Source organism: Cricetulus griseus, chromosome 4 (genome assembly GCF_003668045.3).
Source record: "Cricetulus griseus strain 17A/GY chromosome 4, alternate assembly CriGri-PICRH-1.0, whole genome shotgun sequence".
NCBI classification, from domain to species: domain Eukaryota; kingdom Metazoa; phylum Chordata; class Mammalia; order Rodentia; family Cricetidae; genus Cricetulus; species Cricetulus griseus.
In genome coordinates, this window is record NC_048597.1 from 211,109,972 (window position 1) to 211,129,911 (window position 19,940).

Sequence of the window (19,940 nt, forward strand, 5' to 3'; positions counted from 1 at the left end):
TCACTTTGGGGGGTCACGTGGGCCTGCTCTTCTCAGGATGGGTGAATTGTTATTACACCTTTGTGAGACTCAGGTTCTCATCTGTAAAATATGCATGATGCTGTTTCAGAGAGGGTTTAAAGGATAATTAAATCTAGCCTAGAATTAGAGTGTCACATGTGGGTACTTAATAATAATTATTTGTTAGGGATTTGAATTATATTGTCTATTGCTCAGGAAATCACCACAGATACAGTGATTTCTAGCATACCAACGCTGAGTTTTGAAATTTTAACAATTCTACAAGGTTATCTAATTTCCATGTAGCACAGAGATAGAACTTGTAAATTTACAAATAGGTAGAACTGTTTACTGTTTAAGGTAGAAACAAAACAAACCATAAACTCAATGGATGCTTTTCCATGGTCTGCACTCGTTACATGCAGTAAACCCATGTATCCTTACGTCAGTTCTAGGTAACCTGGCCAGGCTCAAACAAAGTGCTGCAGCTGAGAGGCCAACCTGTGTTCTTGGTTTCTTTGTGAAACTGTTTATTTGCAAACTTCCCAGTGGAAATTAGTGCTGGGTCTTATTCAAACACCCAGGGTCAGCAAAGTGAGTTACAGTGGCAAATGTCAAGACACATGCCAACAAAGAAACTATATTGCATTGAAAAGAGACATTTTTTAAAATAAAAAAATTATCACCCTTATCTTTAGTGCAGTTTTAAGTTGCTTTGGTGTAAGTTTAAAGCCTAAGGGGATTGTAGAGGCTTTACTGCAACTTGCCTTTATGTGATTGGCATGAGGACACTGGGCCTTGAAGAGGCCACCTAGACTTGTATAACTAGTCAGGATGGATGGATGGATGGATGGGTGGATGGGTGGATGGATGGGTGGGTGTGTGGATGGGTGGGTGTGTGGATGGATGATGGATGGATTGATACTAGGGTTGGACCCAGGGTGTACTAGAAGAGTGATTTACCACTGAGTGTATCTCAAACTCTATTTTAGCAATTTTATTTGAGACAGGTGCTTGCTAAGTTACCCAAGCTGGCCTTGAACTCACTATTTAACCAAGTCATGCCTTGAACTTGTGATCTTCCTGTATCAGCCTCTTTGGTAGTGAACATTAATGTGTTCACTACCATGCTTGACTTCTGAAAACTGTTCCATTTTAGATTTAATATATACCACTGTCTTAATTTGGTGGTCATAGCTTGCCCACTTTAATCAGCTTTTTTCATGACTCTAATATGTGATCCTATTGTATTCATCTGGTTTCTAGCCTATGGCACGTAAACAACTGCACTAGCAAGCACATCTGTGCTGTGTGGAATGCTAAGAGCTGTTACTCCCTAGAAGTTTCTTTATCTTAGTGGTAGAGTTAGGGTCAGGATTTTTCATCCTTTAGAAATCTAGATCCTTTCTGTTGAGCTGGTTGTGCCAAGAGTTTCCATGAAGACAGTGTAAGTTTGTGGGTTTCTCTACACTCTTGACCACAGAAACCCATTTCATTGGGAGTGGACAAGTAACTGGCATAGGCTGTTTATCTACTGGTGATTGCACTGATGACTATTAGAATGGCATAGTAGTTTTCATTATCTTACAGCGAATACCTGTGACTGAGCTCAGTGTTCAGAAAATGTGCTAGTATATAAGGATTCTTATGAAAAACAATTTCTGAAGTACTTTTTATTTCCCTTTTAATCCAGAACTTGAAGAAGTAAAAACTTCAGCCTTGGACAAAAACACTAGCAGAACTATTTGTAAGTGCCACTGTGTTTGTTATCTTTCTCCATCACGAGACTGAAGCAGTGCCTGAGTGCATGTGGACATGCTTGCATGACAGTGGAAGCCTGCTCCAGTGTGGTGTCAGTTTGCTGTCTATTCTGCTCTGTTCTGGAGACTGATACATAGATCAAGTGAAGCTGATTGGGTATTGAAGATTGTGAGAATTCAAACTTGCCTCTTTTATAGAACTAACAAACTAACACATACTTTTTAGAAGCAAAAATTTATATTGTGCTTTTTCTCAGATAGGCCCAATAAAGGAACAAATACTAAAAAATATGTTTAAGACCTTCAGTAGCAGAGTGTTAGGGAATCTGATTCATACCCTGGGCCTAACCTTTAGCTAATTTCATCTGGGTGAAAATGCAAATTTATGTTATTTATTTTATATTTTATTTTGAGAGAGAGAGAGAGAGAGAGAGATGACCTAGTTGGTAAAGTGCTATGCAAGCACGAAGACTTGTTCAGATTCCTAGCACCCATGTAAATGGCGGGAGCTGCAGTACCCTCATGAAACTCCAGCACCATGTGGCACGGGAAGGTGGGGGTGGTGGAGGGGCAGAGATAGGCAGATCTGCAGAGCCTTCTGGACAGCCAGCCTAGCCAGTCAGGAGTTCCAGGTGTGGGGAGAGATCCTGTCTCAAAAAGGAAACAAGGAAATGATAGAGGAAGATACTGAATGTCAAATTCTGGTCTCTATACTTATGCACACACATATAAACACCTGCATATAACACACATACACATACCAAGAGAAAGAGATACAGTGACAGAGACATAATACACACAGTGGGAGGAATAGGACAGCTACACAGACTAACACTCACTAGTTCAGCTTGGCCTGGAGCTCCGTATGTTGTTAAATGTCATCTTGAGTTTCTGATTCTTGTTTCTCTGCCTCTGGAGTGCTGGGAATTAAACTCAGGGTTTCATACATGCTAGGCAAGCACTCTACTAACCTATACTCCCATCCTAAGTTTATATTATTTAAGCACACAGAAGAAATTTTACTACATCAGTTAAATTTATTTATTTGTTTACTTTTGGTATTGATAATATTTAGACACTATTTATAGGCTTCTTTTTTCTCTTATGAACACATTGAGTTTTTCACTTCCTCAGGTGATATTAGTATCAGATGATATTTATAGAAATAGACAAGATTTCCAGGGAGAGTTGCAAGTGTATGGAAGTTCCGAGTATGCACTGGTGTTCATGCATGTCTTAAGTAATGATTATATGTACCAGTGTTACTCCATACATTACTGCTTCCAGTTTGGTGGGCTAGGGTAGTTAACGTGTCTTAAAGCACACTCCAAACATCACATTATTTTACTTCTAAGTATTTCACTGTAAGTCACTTAAAAACCCCCTTACCCAACATACACTCATTTTGATTCATCACATATAGTAAACTAGAAGAAATTCCTTAGTAACTTCTGTTGTGTTCAAGTTTACCTAATTGTGCCTAAACCATCTTTCTATAGTTCCCTTCCTTAGGAACTAAATGAAGCCTATACACAGTGTGTTTAGTTAATATATATTTTGTGTTCACCAGAAACACCCCTTTATTAATTGATGAAATTGTGTCTTTTTTTTTTTTTGTCCTATAGAATTTGCCTAAGTATATATCCTTCTTGTGTTATTTAACCTGCTTTTAACTCTTTCTCCTAATTGGTAGTTAAATTTTGAACTTGATTAGACTTAGGATCACCTCTTTTGGTAAGAATACTTCATGAGTAGTCCATGTGCTTCTTATTTATCTTCTTAGCACCTCAGAGCACGAATTATCTGTCCCAGAGTAGGCCTTTTTTTTAAGGCAAAATGTGAGAGATTATGTACTTGCTAGACTGTTTCCTTTAATTTATCTCTGAGAAGGAAGAAAAGAAAAATGTAAATGCCACTGTTTCCCAAGTTTACTTAAGAAATTCCATTAAAAAAATAATAAAGGCCAGGAAGTGGTGGCACACTGGCCATTAATCCCAGCGCTCAGGAGGCAGAGGCAGGTGGATCTCAGTGAGTTTGAGACCAGCCTGGTCTACAAAGCAAGTTCCACGACAGTTAGGATTGTTACACAGAGAAACCCAGTCTCGAAAAACAAAAAAAAAAAAAAAAAAAAAAAAAAAAGAAAAGAAAGAAAGAAATTCTGGTGCTTTTCTTAACACTCATAGGGTATTTCTCAGTTAGAGCAGTATAGAATGTTCTTGGCCCCTCTCTCTTCCTTCCATCTTTTACCCCCTCTATTCAACATTTATTGAACCTACAATGTACAGAGTGATAGTACTGAGGCAGAGGATAGAGCTGAGCACGCAGCGCCAGCCTTTAAGTGCTTGGAGTGTCCCAGGGGATGGAACAGACATCAGGTGGTGATGGCAGCCCAGCATGGTTGGCTGAGAGATCCGGAGAGCACAAGGGGCTTTGGAACCCTGGGGTGGGGGTGGAGGGACATAACCTCCTCTGAAGGATAGCCAGCAGCTGTCTAAGGAAAGTGCCCGAGACCTGTAGGGCGGCTGGGTTCTGGCAGCTGAACAAGTGGGGAATAGGAGCAGCTATGCATGCTGAAAGCTGAGTGGCTGGACAGAGTGCACAAGGACAGCATGCCCAGCCGACTGTTCTGCTCTGGCCACCACTTGGGTCACATTGTCCACAAAGGCTTTACGACTTTTCCACCTCTCCCAAGACTTTACAACTCGCCCTTGGCATGCAGAAACTCTTGAGAGTCTTGTCTTCACTTAGGCCACAGCTGGCCATCCCACTTAATCTCTCGGATTAATCTTTTTTTTTTTTTTTTTTTTTTCTCAAAGTTTAATTGTTTGGTTGTTGGTTTTTGAGCAAAGTCTTACTGTGTAGCACAGGCTAGCCTCAAGCCCAGAATCCTGCCTGACCTTCCCGGTGCTAGGATTAAAAGCTTGTGCCACCATGTCCAGCTTGGAATTTGAATTTTTTGTTTTGTTTTGTTTTTCAAGACAGGGTTTCTCTGTGTAATAGCCCTGGCTGTCCTGGACCAGGCTGACCCCCAACTCACAGAGATCTGCCTCTTATTATGATAAAGCTTGAGGGGGACCTTGGTGGATTCCATGGCAGGCGAGGTTGACCGAGACAGAGGACAAACATGCCAGGCAGATAGAGCTTAAGTGAGAAGTTTTGTAAGAAAGGGAAGGAGGGGGGAAGGGAAGAGAAAAGAGGTAAAGAGACATAGAGACAGAGAGAGGACAGAAGAGAAGAGGGAGACAGGAAAAGTCCTGTCTTCCCCAGGGGAACATCAGGAAAGAGTGGAAAAGAGGGGAGGGCAGGGGAAAGAGCATAAGTGGGCAGGGATCTTTCTTTTAAAGGAGTTCTTTGCACCTGCGTGCAGACTGTGAAACCATGGGACCCTGGACTGACATGGTACTGCCCGAGTGCATTCTGCCTGGTAACAGGGTCAGGCCAGCATAATGCCTGAATCCCTACACCTCTGCCTCCCAAGTGCTAGGATTAAAAGTATGCGCCACTGCTGCTAGGCAAGTTCAAATTTTTGAAAACAACCGTCTTTTTCCTTTTACTGTTTTTAAAAAAATATGATGTTTTTAGTTATACTTCAGGAATTTCACATATGTGTATAATGTGTTTTCATCATTTCCACCCTTCCCTCATTCCTACTGGTTTCCCTACCACACAAGCCCCCAACCCCTTTTAAAAACTATAACTTTAATTTTTTTTGACCTGACCTATTCCATATTTCTATATCTTTCTTTTTAAACGTGTGTGTTAGTGTGTGCATCTGTGTGTGTGCACATGGGCATGCACATAGTACACTTGTAGAAGTCAGAGAAGAATTCAAGAGAGTTGGTTCTCATTCTTGTTTGAGTCAGGGTCTCTCTTGTTTCTGGAATATACTATGTACTGTATTGCTGGACATAAATACACTATGTACTGTATTGCTGGACTAGGCTTGCTGGACATAAACTTCTGGGTGATTCTTGTGTCCCTGCCTCCCACCTTGTTGTAGGAGTTCTGAATTAGAAGTGTACACCACCGTATCTGACCTTTTATGTGGGTTCCAGGTTAGATGGCCAGTCTTGTGCAGCAAGTCCGTTATGCACTGAGCTGTTTCCACTACCCAGTGCTTGTCTGTTTTTTAATTTGACATCTCTACATCATAATTTCAAACTTAACTTTACACAAGGAAAAAATGTCCGAGAATTCTCAACCTCCTCCAACCTATTTCATTTATATCTTTGTAAAGATAGCATCAAGTGATTGCTTAAGCCAAAGCTTTGCTTCCTTTTCCTTTGGGCCTTATAAGGGTTGTGACTCTGCTTCACATCTACTTACTCCCTGCTTTTACCCACTCTCTCCAGCAAAGCCACTGTAGCCTCTTCCTGGGACGACCCTCGTAGCAGTAATGTCATTCCAGCTTCTGCTCTTCTCCCTCTGCAGCTGGTTCACCCAGCATGCAGTCATTAGACCACAGCAAGGGTCTCTGCCTTGCCTGATGCCTTGTAGTGATTGCCCATCTCACTTGGGATAAACTCCAAATCCCTTGGGTACTTTTAAAATAGGATTGTGGTGTATTTCACATCTGTTGAAACATCTGCAGCTCTATCTCACCAGTTTTGCTCATAATATGTGTACTTTTGTCCTTATGAGCCCCTTCAGTTTGCCTTCTGTTGTCCTCTGATCAGCCTTGGAGGAAAGGAGGAAAGGAGGGAGGGAGGGGGAGAGGGAGGGAGGGAGGGTTGGTTGTGTGTATGATGTACTCTTTTTGTGTATTGAATTACTTTTCCTATTTTCAAGGTGTTTCTTCTCTTAAAATAACATTAGCTGGGTATAATTGTATTTAATCAATAGAACCTTTTAAAAAGATTAAAAGAAGCAGAATAATATTTATTGATCAAAAGAACTGTGCTGTTTGCCCAGCAGGTGACTATTAGCTATATGCAGCCTCGAAGCTGTAAATTTTTAACATGATATAAGATAGAATATGGCAAAGTTACTCTAGTTGTTTTTCATGCCACAAACCTAAGGTGGCAGTATTCCATTTCTGGTATATTCCATTTCTCTGTTTCTGTAAATATGCTGCAGAACGTTGCTTTACTGGAAAACATTCTGTGTGACAGCTCGGCTATATATCCTATGTACTGGGGGTATTTTGTATATACCACTTTTGAGGGACTATGGTTCTCATTAACCAGAAATTGTATATAAAGTCTTTTCTTAAAACTATAACAAAAACACCAAAATTTGTATAAGCACCACACTGTGGGAATGATTTTATCAAAGAATGAGTGTGATGGAATGCAGGCCTTTCTGAGGAACGGGGTACTCATTGTGTTAGGACAGAGGACGCCATCAGCTTTGTTTAAAAAGCCTAATGTGCTTTTCATTTTTGTTTCAGATGATCCTGTACATGCAGCTCCAACTACTTCCACGCGTGTGTTTTATATCAGTGTAGGGGTTTGTTGTGCAGTAATATTTCTTGTAGCAATAATATTAGCCGTTTTGCACCTTCATAGTATGAAAAGGATTGAACTGGATGACAGGTATTGTACATGTTTTGGGAAAAGAAAAAATAAAATCAGTTGCTTGCATGTGCATGAGTGCCCCCCTACCCCCATCTAAACACACTGGTGCAGGGAGGAGGGAGCATGATCAGGCCCTAGCCAAAAAGGAAAAATAAGATGCCTTGGTTACTATCTGTATGTTTTTGTCTTTTAAATTTTGTGGAATTATAACCTGGGGAGAAGTAGAGGTCAAATGTTTTTCATCTCCATTATCCTGACTCACCTCCAGACTCCAGTTGCTTTTTTGAAACTGCTCCTTTCCTTCCTTCTAGTTCCTCCCAACCCCTCCTTTTATCCCTCCTCCCACCTGCCTTCCCTCCCCACTCCCCACTTGAGTATCTGCCATTCTTTAAAGTTTCCTGGATGATCCTAATGTACAGCAAAGTAGAGATACCCTGGGTAGATAATCACACTAAATGTTGGGATTACAAAGATTAATGACACACTTCGTGGTATGAAGGTTCTTTGATGTTAACCCATAATTACAGTATAGAATCGATGATTGAGATGTGTATAATATAGTGTGGGAATACAGAAGGTGCCTGCCTAACCTGCATGAGTCAGAGATGACTCTATAGCCAGAATGCAGTGAGAGGTAAAGATGGAATGGTAGATGTGTGCTACCACAATCCTTCGTGACTCCTGCACACCAACTAAAGACATTCTCAGCACTGCATTTGACTTGGAACTTCGAACCCTTTCTGCCTCTCTTGTTGAATCCTTCCTTGTGCCTTGTCTGGTGATTCCTTAGCTCACCGTGTGCCCTGCACCTTGCCCTTCATAGCTTTTGTTCATACTGGGGCCATGGGGACTTCCTGCCAATCCAAACCCATAATTCATACTCCAGATCTATCACCATCTTTCCCACAACAAAAATGTAAGCTTTTTCCAGGCAGAGAGCAGTGTTTCCTCTCTCTGAACTCTCAGTCCTAACACTGTATGGTAGACCCGTGAGGTAAACATTCCTTTATAAACAAGATCTGGAAAGGTTGAGGAGCAGGTTGGATCATGTGCTGCTCAGTATGTTGTCTCCCTCCATTTTGCTCTTGACCTTCCTTGAGTAGAGAAAGAAGAGAGAAGTGATGAGAATTCGATGGGACACGTGCGGGTGCCCTAATTAGCTTTTCTGTTGCCATGGTAAAACACTCTGACCAAAACCAACTTAGAGGAGGAAAGGCTTTATTTCATTTTACACTTTCAGGTCACAATCTGTCACTAAGGCAGGAACCTGGGGCAGAGTGTCTGTCTTCCCCAGAAATGGGTCTGCCACTATTCTCTTTGTGGCCTCCCTGTTAGAGATTGGGAAATCAATTATTTGTGCATGAGATGCTTGGATGTGTTATTTGACAGTATTTTCTTTTCTACTTTCCACTTTTTCCAGCACCCCACTACCCTCACCATTACCAGTGGCAGAGTGTTCCTGTTTTTCTTGTATTTGTTTTTACACTTAGTATTGTAACAGAATGGCATATATAGTAATATACAGAGTCCTAGAGTTTCTTTGTTTTCTTTTTCTTTGAGTTTGTTTCTCTGTGTATCCACCACACCCAGCTTAGAGTATCTATTGCTATGATAGGACACAGTGACCAAAAGGATTTGGGGAGGAAAGGGTTTATTCCAATTGCTAACTCTCAGGTCACACTCAGTCACAGAGGGAAGGCAGGGCAGGAACTGATGTAGAAACCACCTAGGAACAAGCACTGCTTACTGGCTTGCTCAGCCTGCTTTCTTAGACACCCTGGGCCCATCAGTTCGGGGATGACACCACCCACTGTGAGCTGGACCTTCCCACTTGGGTCGTTAATCAGGAAAATGCTTCTCAGGCTTGCCGCAGGCCAGTCTGATGGGAGTGTTTTTTCTCAGTTGACTCCTCTCTTGCTTGACAAAAAAACTGTCCAGGACACTCAGCAGCTCTTCTGAATGATGAGTAGAAACAGAAAAGTCAATGTACTACACTAAATAATTCCTTTTTCATCATGTATCAGCAGCTCATGTCAGAAGCAAGCATTCTACTTTGTGTATATCTGGCTTCTCTTTCACTAAGTGGTTAACTCACTGTGATTTGGGCTCCCATAGGGGCCCATCTTGGCTTACTGTGCTAGGCACTGGTGTAGATATTGGAGAGGGCTGGCTGTTCCCATAGAGTTAGTCTGCCTCGATGAGACATTCAGCAAGAAGTCCCAACTGTAACATAAGGTGGGAAACTACATTGTGTTCACTGCTGTGTCCTTGGCAGCCAGAGCAGCAGGTATCACCTGAGAGATACTTGATAAATATTTATTGAATGAATAGATAACTCACTAAAAATAGAGTAAGAATTTAGTATTTTGAAGAGCTTTGTCTAAATTCTTAGCTTATCTTAAACTTATACTTATGAAAATCAAATTTATTTAGACAAGTCCTAAACTATTAAATGTTAGTAAGTACATATTTTAATCTGTTTTCTACATCTTGTGATGTAGCTATGAAGGTATGGGCTTTACAGGGCCTCAGGGGCAGGTCCTTGCTTTCCTCATAACAGTAAGTTTTGGGTTCCAAAGAATGTTTCTTTCTCTATCTACTATTGCTTTGCTCATTTCTTTCTTGGACATTCCCCCCCTACCCCCCCCCACCCCCAATATCTGTTAAGGAAATGAAACTTTGACCTAGATAGCCCTAAGGCTGCTTGACTGCTTAAACATTTTTAGGTAACTCAGTAGTGCCACCTACTGTTCAGTTGTTGAAGTTTATTCAGCCATAGATACCGTTGCTTGCAGGGCATATTTGTTGAGCTTTCACATATAACATAAATTTGAGCTTCACAGAAATCCCGTGAGGTAGGTTTCCTCGCTCCACTTCTGTGGAGGAATTCCTCATCTGCTTCCCCTTTGAGATGCAACCCTCCCCCCCTCTGCACTGAGTGCTGAACTTTAGCAAATTTGACTTGTAGTGAGGTCCTTGAGAAGTACTAAGCAAATGTACCCTGTCGGCCCTTATATCCTAAGGTTGGGGATGTGATGGGTAACTATAAATGTGTGTCTAAGGACCAAGCAGTATCCTCAGTGCTGTACTTAGACATCTTCCATGGAACCCTGTTAACAGTCTTGTTGGGAGTAGCTTGATGTGTTCCTTCTGTCCCAAAGAGTTTGAGGCTCCCAAAGGTTCGAATAGTTTGCCTGAGCTGTGTAGCTGGTGGTGCTCGAAATTATGATTTAAGGGTTTATGTTCTCCATTTGCTTATGAGCAACTACATATGTAAACTCACATAAATCACTACTTAATAACTTCCAGAACTCTGACCACATGATGTCCTGACAAATCTTTGTTATACTCTCTGAGTTGAAAGTCCTTTCAGCATAGTTGCTTGGAAACAAAGCTGACTGCAGCTCACAGAAAGATAGTGATCTGAAATGTGAGCATCTCCAGGGAAGGCATGCTGAGGGCATCCTATTAGACACAGGCATTTTCAGATGGAGGATGTGCTGAGCAAAGTGGCTTATGTATACAGATGATCTCCAAATGTTTATCGGAGAGCACCCCTATCTCAGTACAGTGGGTAATTCTAAATTGCATTATTATCACTAAAAGTCTACATAGAGCTTGCAGTACTCATTGCGTGGATGTTTTATGTCTTTACATTTTTTCACATGCATGTTTGGGCTCCTGAAATTGATAAAATACAAATTCATGTGTAAGTGTTCCAGATTATATGGCAGTTGATTACCAGTTTCATTGTAATCACTAGGTTTTAGAAATACAGTGAGTGAAAAGGTACAAAGAGCAGTCAGTCCATATGTAGGAAATTTGGAGCCTCTGATGGGCTCCACTACCTCATTAGATGCAGGAGTCCTATGTAGCTGTCTGGTTTTACTCTCTATGCTGAATCTCTGCTTTACTTCTCTGAGGCTACAAAATTAAAAGAAATAAAGGCAGTAAGATCAGGATGTGCCCAAGAGTGACCTGGGACAAGGTTGCTGCCCACTGAAAAGATGGAAGAATGTATTTGGAAACTATTGATTTATAGTAATTACAGACACCTGGTTAACAACATTTGCACCCACCACCTTCAGGGGCTTCTCTTAGTATGTTTGACGTACTAGAGGTTTCTGAGAACTGTGAATTCCAAGAAAGTGGGGTAAGGGGAGGTGAAGAGGTTTATGATTAAACAATGAGCCCGATAAGATGCTGCTTCCCACACTGGCACACTGGTTTAGATTGTGATACTCCATCTGAAGCCCTTCTGATTTGGGCCATTACTTAAAGGTGCTTGTTTCTCCCCTTTTCTGAAAGCCAGTTCCTCTGAATGGCACAGGCTCTTTTCTAGAGAAATGAGCCATAGTTCCCTGGCATACCTTGTGTGAGGTTCAGAATTGTTCTCTGAAGACTTCTCCCTACATTTCTGAGTAGTTTTGCTATAATGACCCACTTGGTCAATTTGGAAGTACAAATGAAAGACTAAATTGAGCCCCACATTGTAAAGTAGCTTAGGAGTTCAGTGTGGAATGCTGATTGGGATATATGCATTTATTGTGCTCTCTATCAGAATTTTAGGCAGGTTATATAGCTACATGTGTTTTATATGTATGCAAAAGAAATTTCTCATTGAGGTTCACTTGTCAAATATCTCTCTTAAAATTATTTGCAGTATCAGCGCCAGCAGTAGTTCCCAAGGGCTATCTCAGCCATCCACCCAGACGACTCAGTATCTGAGAGCTGACACACCCAACAATGCAACTCCTATCACCAGTAAGAGTTAATTTAATTCTACAGCTGTTTGCAAAGCTTGTGTGGTCTTATGTCAGTGGCCCTAATATGGTTAGTGTATTTGTGGAATTAATGTACAAGCCTCTAACTTGTGCAAAAGTTGGTTTGGTCTTCAATTTTTGTTTCCTAGAACATTGTATAAAGCATTTTAAAATTGAGGTATTTAAAGTAAAAATTAATTGTTAGAGCTACTTTTGCTTTGGGGAGATTTACATACATGTATATATGCCTGTGTGTGTGTGTGTGTGTATATATATTCAATTCTGTACAAATCCAAACTGAAGGTTTTCAGGTAGTTATACAGAATAGGCTAATATTTTCACAGGGCGTTTAAGGACTTGCATTGGCTTTATTTACCTGATGTTGGAGATTGAATCCAGGGTCTCCAGCATGGTAGCCATATTCTGTGTCACAGAGCTTCACACTGTTTTCTAATCTTTTTTTTAATTTTTTTTATCTTCTAATCTTAATACAAACTAGTTACCATTGGTATGTTATGTGCATAGAATTAAAAAAAAAAATTTCCCCACCATTCTGGGAATCAAACCTAAGGGCCCTCACACATGCTACTAACATCCCTATCTTCTAATTTTCTTCTTTTTAATTTTGTTAAGTGTGTGTGTGTGTGTGTGTGTGTGTGTGTGTGTGTGTGTGTGTGTGTGAGTGCGAGCACGTTAGCACAAAGATACATACACATGAATGCCAGTGGAAACTGCCTGATGTGATGCTGGGAATTGAACTTGGGTCCTTTGGAAGAGCATTGAGTGCTCTTAGCTACTGAGCCATCCCTCTAGCCTTAATTTCCTTCTTATTAACAGAATTTTGATTTAATGTTTTCCCCTAACTGGTTTTTAGCTCAGGCTAGCCTGGAACTCTAGCATGTAGCTAGACCATTGACCTTATATGGACCATTATTCTCAGCCCATTTTTATTTTCATACACTTCAGTGTTAGGTATTTTGGTGAAAGCAATTCTTTTTTTTTTTTTTTAATTTTTTGGGGGAGGGGTTTTGAGGTTTTTCAGTGTATCCCTGGCTATCCTGGAACTCGTAATGTAGACCAGGCTGGCTTCAAACTCAGAGGTCTACTTGCCTCTGCCTCCCAAGTGCTCAGGTTAAAAAAAGGCATGCACCACTATCACCCAGCTAAAGTAATTCTTTTTAAAAAATTATTAATCGATAAATTTTATATACAATGTCATGTGAAATATGCATGTAATAATGTAGACTTTGTTGGAATGTAATTTTGATATAATGGGGGATCAGTTAACACAAAAACAAAACGACAAAACATTAAAAAAAAAAAAAAAAAAAAAAAAAAAAAGGCCCAGAGAGCCACAGATAAGGTCTTGACATGTAAAAGTCACTGGTTAGTTAGAATTTTATTGTAGGCAATTATCTGTTTTCCCAGGACTGGCATTTTTTTTTTTTAATAAAGTTAGATCAAGAGTTACCACATGAACCACCGATGGAGACTCGTGAGGGGGGAGGTGGCGGCAGCGTTAAGTGAGAAAGGGGAGGGGGTAGTATCAAGACAGGGCTGTACGGCGACACCAGAGGCCTAGTGGCAGCGGAGTGGATTCAAGGCTGAATCGAGCTTGGGAACTTGGGTACGGCGGCGGTGAGCCTCCCGCTCAAGGAGAACGCGCGTTTCAAGTGGATCTTGAGATGTTATGAACATAAACAATATAGAAATGGATTGAAGTTCTGTAAACAAATCCTTTCCAATCCCAAATTTGCAGAGCATGGAGGAACCTTAGCTATGAAAGGATTAACGTTAAAATCTCTGGGAAAAAAGGAAGAAGCTTATGAATTGATTCGCAGAGGTTTGAGAAATGACTTGAAGAGTCATGTGTGTTGGCATGTTTATGGCCTTCTTCAGAGGTCAGACAAGAAATATGATGAAGCCATTAAGTGCTACCGAAATACACTGAAATGGGATAAGGATAATCTTCAGATCTTAAGGGATCTTTCCTTACTACAGATTCAAATGTGAGATCTTGAGGGTTATAGGGAAACAAATACCAGTTGCTTCATCTTCAACCTGCACAGAGAGCATCATGGATTGGTTATGCTATTGCTTCCATTTACTAGAAGATGATGAAATGGCAGCAAAAATTTTAGAAGAATTTAGGAAAACACAGCAGACATCTCCTGATAAAGTGGATTATGAGTATAGTGAACTCCTTTTGTATCAAAATCAAGTTCTTCGGGAAGCAGGTCTCTATAGAGAAGCCTTGGAACATCTTTGTACCTATGAAAAGCAGATTTGTGATAAACTTGCTGTAGAAGAAACCAAAGGAGAACTTCTGTTGCAGTTGTGTCGTTTGGAAGATGCTGCTGATGTTTATAGAGGATTACAAGAGAGGAATCCTGAAAATTGGGCCTATTACAAAGGCTTAGAAAAAGCACTGAAGCCAGCTAATATGTTAGAATGGCTAAAAGTCTATGAGGAAGCCTGGACTAAATACCCCAGGGGACTGGTTCCAAGAAGGCTGCCGTTAAACTTTTTATCTGGAGAAAAGTTTAAGGAGTGTTTCGATAGATCCCTAAGGATGAATTTCAGTAAGGGTTGTCCACCTGTCTTCAATACTTTGAGGTCTTTATACAGAGATAAAGAGAAGGTGGCAATCGTAGAAGAACTAGTAGTTGGTTATGAAATCTCTAAAAAGTTGTCGATTATTTAACCCCAATGATGATGGGAAGGAGGAGCCACCCACCACATTACTTTGGATCCAATACTGTTAGTGCAACATTATGATAAGATTGGTCAGCCATCTATTGCTCTGGAATACATAAATACTGCTACTGAAAGTACACCAACATTGATAGAACTCTTTCTTGTAAAAGCTAAGCTCTATAATCATGCTTGGAATATTAAAGAAGCTGCCAGATGGTGGATGAAGCCCAGGCCCTGGACACAGCAGACAGATTTATTAATTCCAAGTGTGCAAAATACATGTTAAAAGCCAATCTGATTAAAGAGGCTGAAGAAATGTGCTCCAAGTTTACAAGGGAAGGAACATCAGCAGTAGAGAACCTGAATGAAATGCAGTGCACATGGTTCCAGACGGAGTGTGCCCAGGCATACAAAGCGATGAACAAATTTGGTGAAGCACTTAAGAAATGTCATGAAATTGAGAGACATTTTATAGAAATTACCGATGACCAGTTTGACTTTCATACATACTGTATGAGGAAGATCACCCTTAGATCATATGTGGACTTATTAAAACTAGAAGATGTACTTCAGCAGCATCCATTTTACCTCAAAGCAGCCAGAATTGCGATTACGATCTATTTGAAGCTTCATGACAACCCTCTTACAGATGAGAATAAAGAACACGAGGCTGATACAGCAAACATGTCTGACAAAGAGTTAAGAAACTATATAATAAATGAAGAAGAGCACAAAAGAAAGCCCAGATAGAAGAAGAGAGAGAGAAAAAAAAAACGCAGAGAAAGAAAAGCAGCAGAGAAATCAGAAAAAGAAAAAGGATGATGATGAGGAGGAGGAAATTGGAGGTCCCAAAAAAGAACTTATCCCAGAGAAATTGGCCAAGGTGGAGACTCCATTGGAAGAAGCTATTAAGTTTTCAACACTGTTGAAGAATTTGGTGAAGAACAAGATAGAAACTCATCTTTTTGCCTTTGAGATTTACTTGAAAAGAAAAGTTTCTTTTGATGCTACAATCAGTAAAGTGGTCATTTGCTATTGATTCTAGTCATCCCTGGCTTCATGAATGCATGATTTGACTCTCTAATTTTGTGTGTGAAAGTAAAGACTTACCTGAAACAGAACAGTATTAAGACAAGAAATCAATCATCTTTTTGGAGCAACAAATCCAAAGAATTTTAATGAAACTTTTCTGAAAAGGAATTCTGATTCATTGCCACATGGATTATCAGCTCCCAAAATGGTATATCATTTACATTCTTCTAGTTAGAAACGAGCAATAGAGCTGGCAACAACACTTGATGGCTCCCTCACCAACAGAAACCTTCAGACTTGCATGGAGGTTTTGGAAGCCTTGTGTGATGGTAGCCTAGGAGACTATAAAGAAGCTGCTGAAGCTTATAGAGAAAATTGTCATAAGCTTTTCCCATATGCTTTGGCTTTCATGCCCCCTAGATATGAAGAGAATATGAAGATCACAGTTAATGGAGATAGTTCTGCAGAAACTGAAGAACTGGCCAATGAAATTTGAATATCACTGAACAGCAAATGGAATGACTTTGGACCATATCTAGTGTATAATATTTTTGTCACGCACTTGCTGCATTGCTCTAACTTACACAGAATGAGAGGAGTAAATGTTCTTGCCTTCAAATAGTCTTTTCCGTTTTTTATCCTGCTGAAAACTATATATAAAATACCTAACATTACAGGATATAGATTCAGTTTCTTAAAAATTAAAAGCTGCTAAAATTGAGGGGTTAAAAAAAGTCCATATTGTACTCCTACCTCCCCTGCCCATGTTTTTAAACTAATTTACATAAAATCTGGAGGCTATTACAGTTAACATAGCAGGTGTGTGGCAGAAATATTACTTTAAATTTGTCTTGTGAGATTTTACTATATCTCAGACAGCATAAATGCTGTTTTAGCACTGGATTCTTTCACTGAGCACAAAGAATTGTTGGGGCTTTAGCATCTGACTGATTTTGTTACGGGGTTGATGCTTGACCATAGGAAGTATGCATTGTGAATCACTATGTACAGAGCCATCTACAACAGACACTTGACGTTGTAGAGACTGGGACCCATAGCTACCAAGCAGATTATATGAAACCTAGAAGGTGTTCAGTACGCGTGTTGTGTTTCCAAAATTTTCTGTACATGATCGGTTTGGTGTTCTTGTACCACAGTTTTTAACTGAAGGAACCAGTTGGAACAATCTCAATTTTAACAAAAACTTGAAGAACTAAAATAACAATGCAAACCTTTAGCACTGTTTTGGCTAAACTTGTTAAAACTGTAATGCAAGAACCAAATGCACTGTGATGTGGCACCAACTAATTGGCAAGCATGAATTTTCACCTGAGAGTAAAAAAAAGAAAATCTACCATGGCTTGAAGTTAAAGAGCAGAACTCCTGACTACCATTCTATGACTGATCAAGAGACTAATAGCTAAAAACCTCAGCAGGCCTTGTTCACTATATGCAGAAAAAAAATGCTGCATTTTAGATACCTCTGGAACTTTTCCACAGTGTCACAGGTTTGTAATACTTGAAGTCCTTCATTTCTAAGAATGTATTTCTTGCTCAGTTTTTTCAGGCAAGCCCAAGACTTTGTAATTTTTAAAGGGCCCAAGATTTTTTTTTTTCAATAACAGACCAGCTTCTTTTTCCTGCAGTTACAAATGTAATTTCTTTTTTGTTGTCAAACATAAGGTACCAAATATGATGCAATAAATTGTTTAGAAAAACAAAAAAAACCCCAAAAGTTAGATCAAGATTGTATTTTTCCCTATCTTGGTCAGTGGTCTGTTCTGTGATGGGACACCACCCCCAAGGCTCTTATAAAATAAAACATTTAATTGGGGGCTTACTTATAGTTTCCTATGTTCTCATCATAGCTAGGAGCATGGTGCTTAGACAGTAGTTGAGAGCTACATCCTGATCTACAGGCCCAGAGCCTAGGCCTGACATAGATGTTTGAAATCTCAAAGCCCACCCCTAGTGACACACTTCTTGTAACAAGGCCATACCTCCTAATCCTTGTAATCTTTTCAAACACTTCCACTCTGGTGACTAAGCATTCAAGTATATGAATGTGTAGGGACCATTCTTATTCAAGTCACCAAACTTTATTGTTGTCTTTCCAAACTTTCCCTTGAAAAAGAACCAGAATTGTTAGGAGAAAGAGGAGATTCCAGGTCTGGATCAGGAAATGAATAGCGTAAGTCTGAGACATGTTGCTGCAGATTTGAAGCTCCCACTAACCAAGGATGGAACCATTGAGTATCCAAGAGAATAATGCAATGGATTTGAACAAAAGATGTGTAATAGTCCATACATTTATAATGCTTGAAATTGCTCAGCATAATTAATTGATAACTAGGGCTCAATCAATACCTTATTATTCTGATAGCTGGCTAAATGAATTGTATTGCATGGTAACAAGCTAGTGCTGGTTGATTAGGACAAACATTTCTTTATAGAAGACTCCCAGCTAATGAAAGTGAGAAGAATGATACAATTAGAAAATGACATTTTCAATCCTTAGCAAAATACTTTATTTAGGAAAGATCATCATTGATGAAAACCCTAAGAAAAAGGGAAATGGAAACTTTAACATTAGCTAGCTCAAATCCACTGACAAAACTTAGCTGTACAAAAAGTTTAGCAAACAGATATTTTGTACCTGTGGATAATGATCTTCCAACCCAAAATAATTAGCCTGGATTTAATCAAGGCTGTAGGACTGTCAGCTTTCATGTAGTAAAGGGTTAGAGGAAGAAGACAGATGATACTCCAAGGAGCAGAGAGGCCAGTTCTGCACAATTGAACTATTTCCTTCACTAAGACCATGGCAAGAAAGAAGGGATGGCAAGAAACTTAAGAGAAAGCATCACAGCACCTACTGTCACTCTCAAGAAAGAAAGAAATATAATGAGCCCTTCATGAAAATGCCATGGAGGATATGAAAGGCATACCTGCTCAGAAAGGCACGCCATTGCTTTTAATGTTTACATGCCAGGATTTGCTTATTAGGGCCTATTCTTACCTGTGGATATGACCTTATAAAATAGATAACACCAGTGACTATATATGCTAAGTTTTTCTTTTAAGAAAGGCATTGAAAGTACATTTGCATATTAAAATTTGTCATTATTATGAAATTTACTTCTTTTTTGTTTTTAATTGTGGACATTACCATAAAGAACCAAATAATTCATTTAATAGATGCTGAAAACAAACACTTAAAAATTTTTTAACCTTTATTTTTATGTGTGAGTGTTTTGCCTGCATGTTTTTGCCTGTGACCATGTACAGGAAGTTCCTGCAGAGGTCAGTAGAGGACAGTGGATCCTCTGGACCTTGAGAGTTACATACAGGTGTGAGCTGCTATGTGGGTGCTGGGAATTTAAACTCTTATTCCATAAGAGTAGCGAGTGCTCTTAAACACCGAGCCTTTCCTCCAGCCACCACGAAACACTGTTTAAAAAGCTCAACGTAAATACATTTGTTTTATGACTACGAAAGGAAGGCCAGACATGCTGGTGTACACTTTACATCCTAGCACTCAGGAGGCAGTGGCAGGTGGATCTCTATGAATCTGAGGCCAGCCAGCTTTACATAGTGAGTTCATTCCACAGTAGCCAGGCGTGCATAGTGAGACTGTGTCTCAAAACAAAATAGTCACAACAATAGAGGAATGGAATGTAGTAGTACATACCTATAATCCCAGTACTTGGGAAGCTGAGGCAGACCATGAATTCTAAGTCAGCATGGACTGCCCGGTGAGACCTTTTCTCAAAAAGAAAAGAAAAGGGGGCAGAAAAGGTAAACAAACACGAAAACTTAAGATATATTGGCCAAGAATTTTCCAAGGTAACAGAATAGAAGAGACCACAGATTCAAGACACTCAGAGAAGTTCTGGTAGAATTAAATATACAAAAATGGCTTATCACTGGGTTCAAGCATTGCCAGATTACATCTGTTATGAAATGTTATAGAGCCTTCATGTAGTCTTCTGGCAGCCACTGGTGCTCATTGTTGTGATCTGTTAATTTTTTAAAAATTAAGACATAATTGCATTGTTTCTCCCTTCCCTTCCTCTAACCCTGCCCCCGCCCCCACCTGCCACTGCTGCTTTCTTTCTTTTTGTTATCTGGCAAAGGTAGTAAGTCATTAAAAATACCATTTCAGTTTCTGT

At 39.9% G+C, this 19,940-nt stretch overlaps 1 protein-coding gene and 1 pseudogene across 4 annotated transcripts in view; both read left to right on the forward strand.

Annotated features, from left to right (window-relative positions):
• Positions 1-19,940, forward strand: part of Ryk (receptor like tyrosine kinase) — an 80,774-nt gene that overhangs the window by 35,756 nt on the left and 25,078 nt on the right. For all 4 annotated transcript variants that reach the window (XM_035443898.1, XM_027414328.2, XM_027414327.2 and 1 more), the window contains exons 5-7: positions 1,694-1,747; positions 7,150-7,294; positions 11,940-12,040. In XM_035443898.1, the coding sequence (XP_035299789.1) occupies positions 1,694-1,747; positions 7,150-7,294; positions 11,940-12,040 (300 nt within the window). The remainder of the gene's footprint in view (positions 1-1,693; positions 1,748-7,149; positions 7,295-11,939; positions 12,041-19,940) is intronic.
• Positions 13,514-17,441, forward strand: LOC103160559 (annotated as a pseudogene).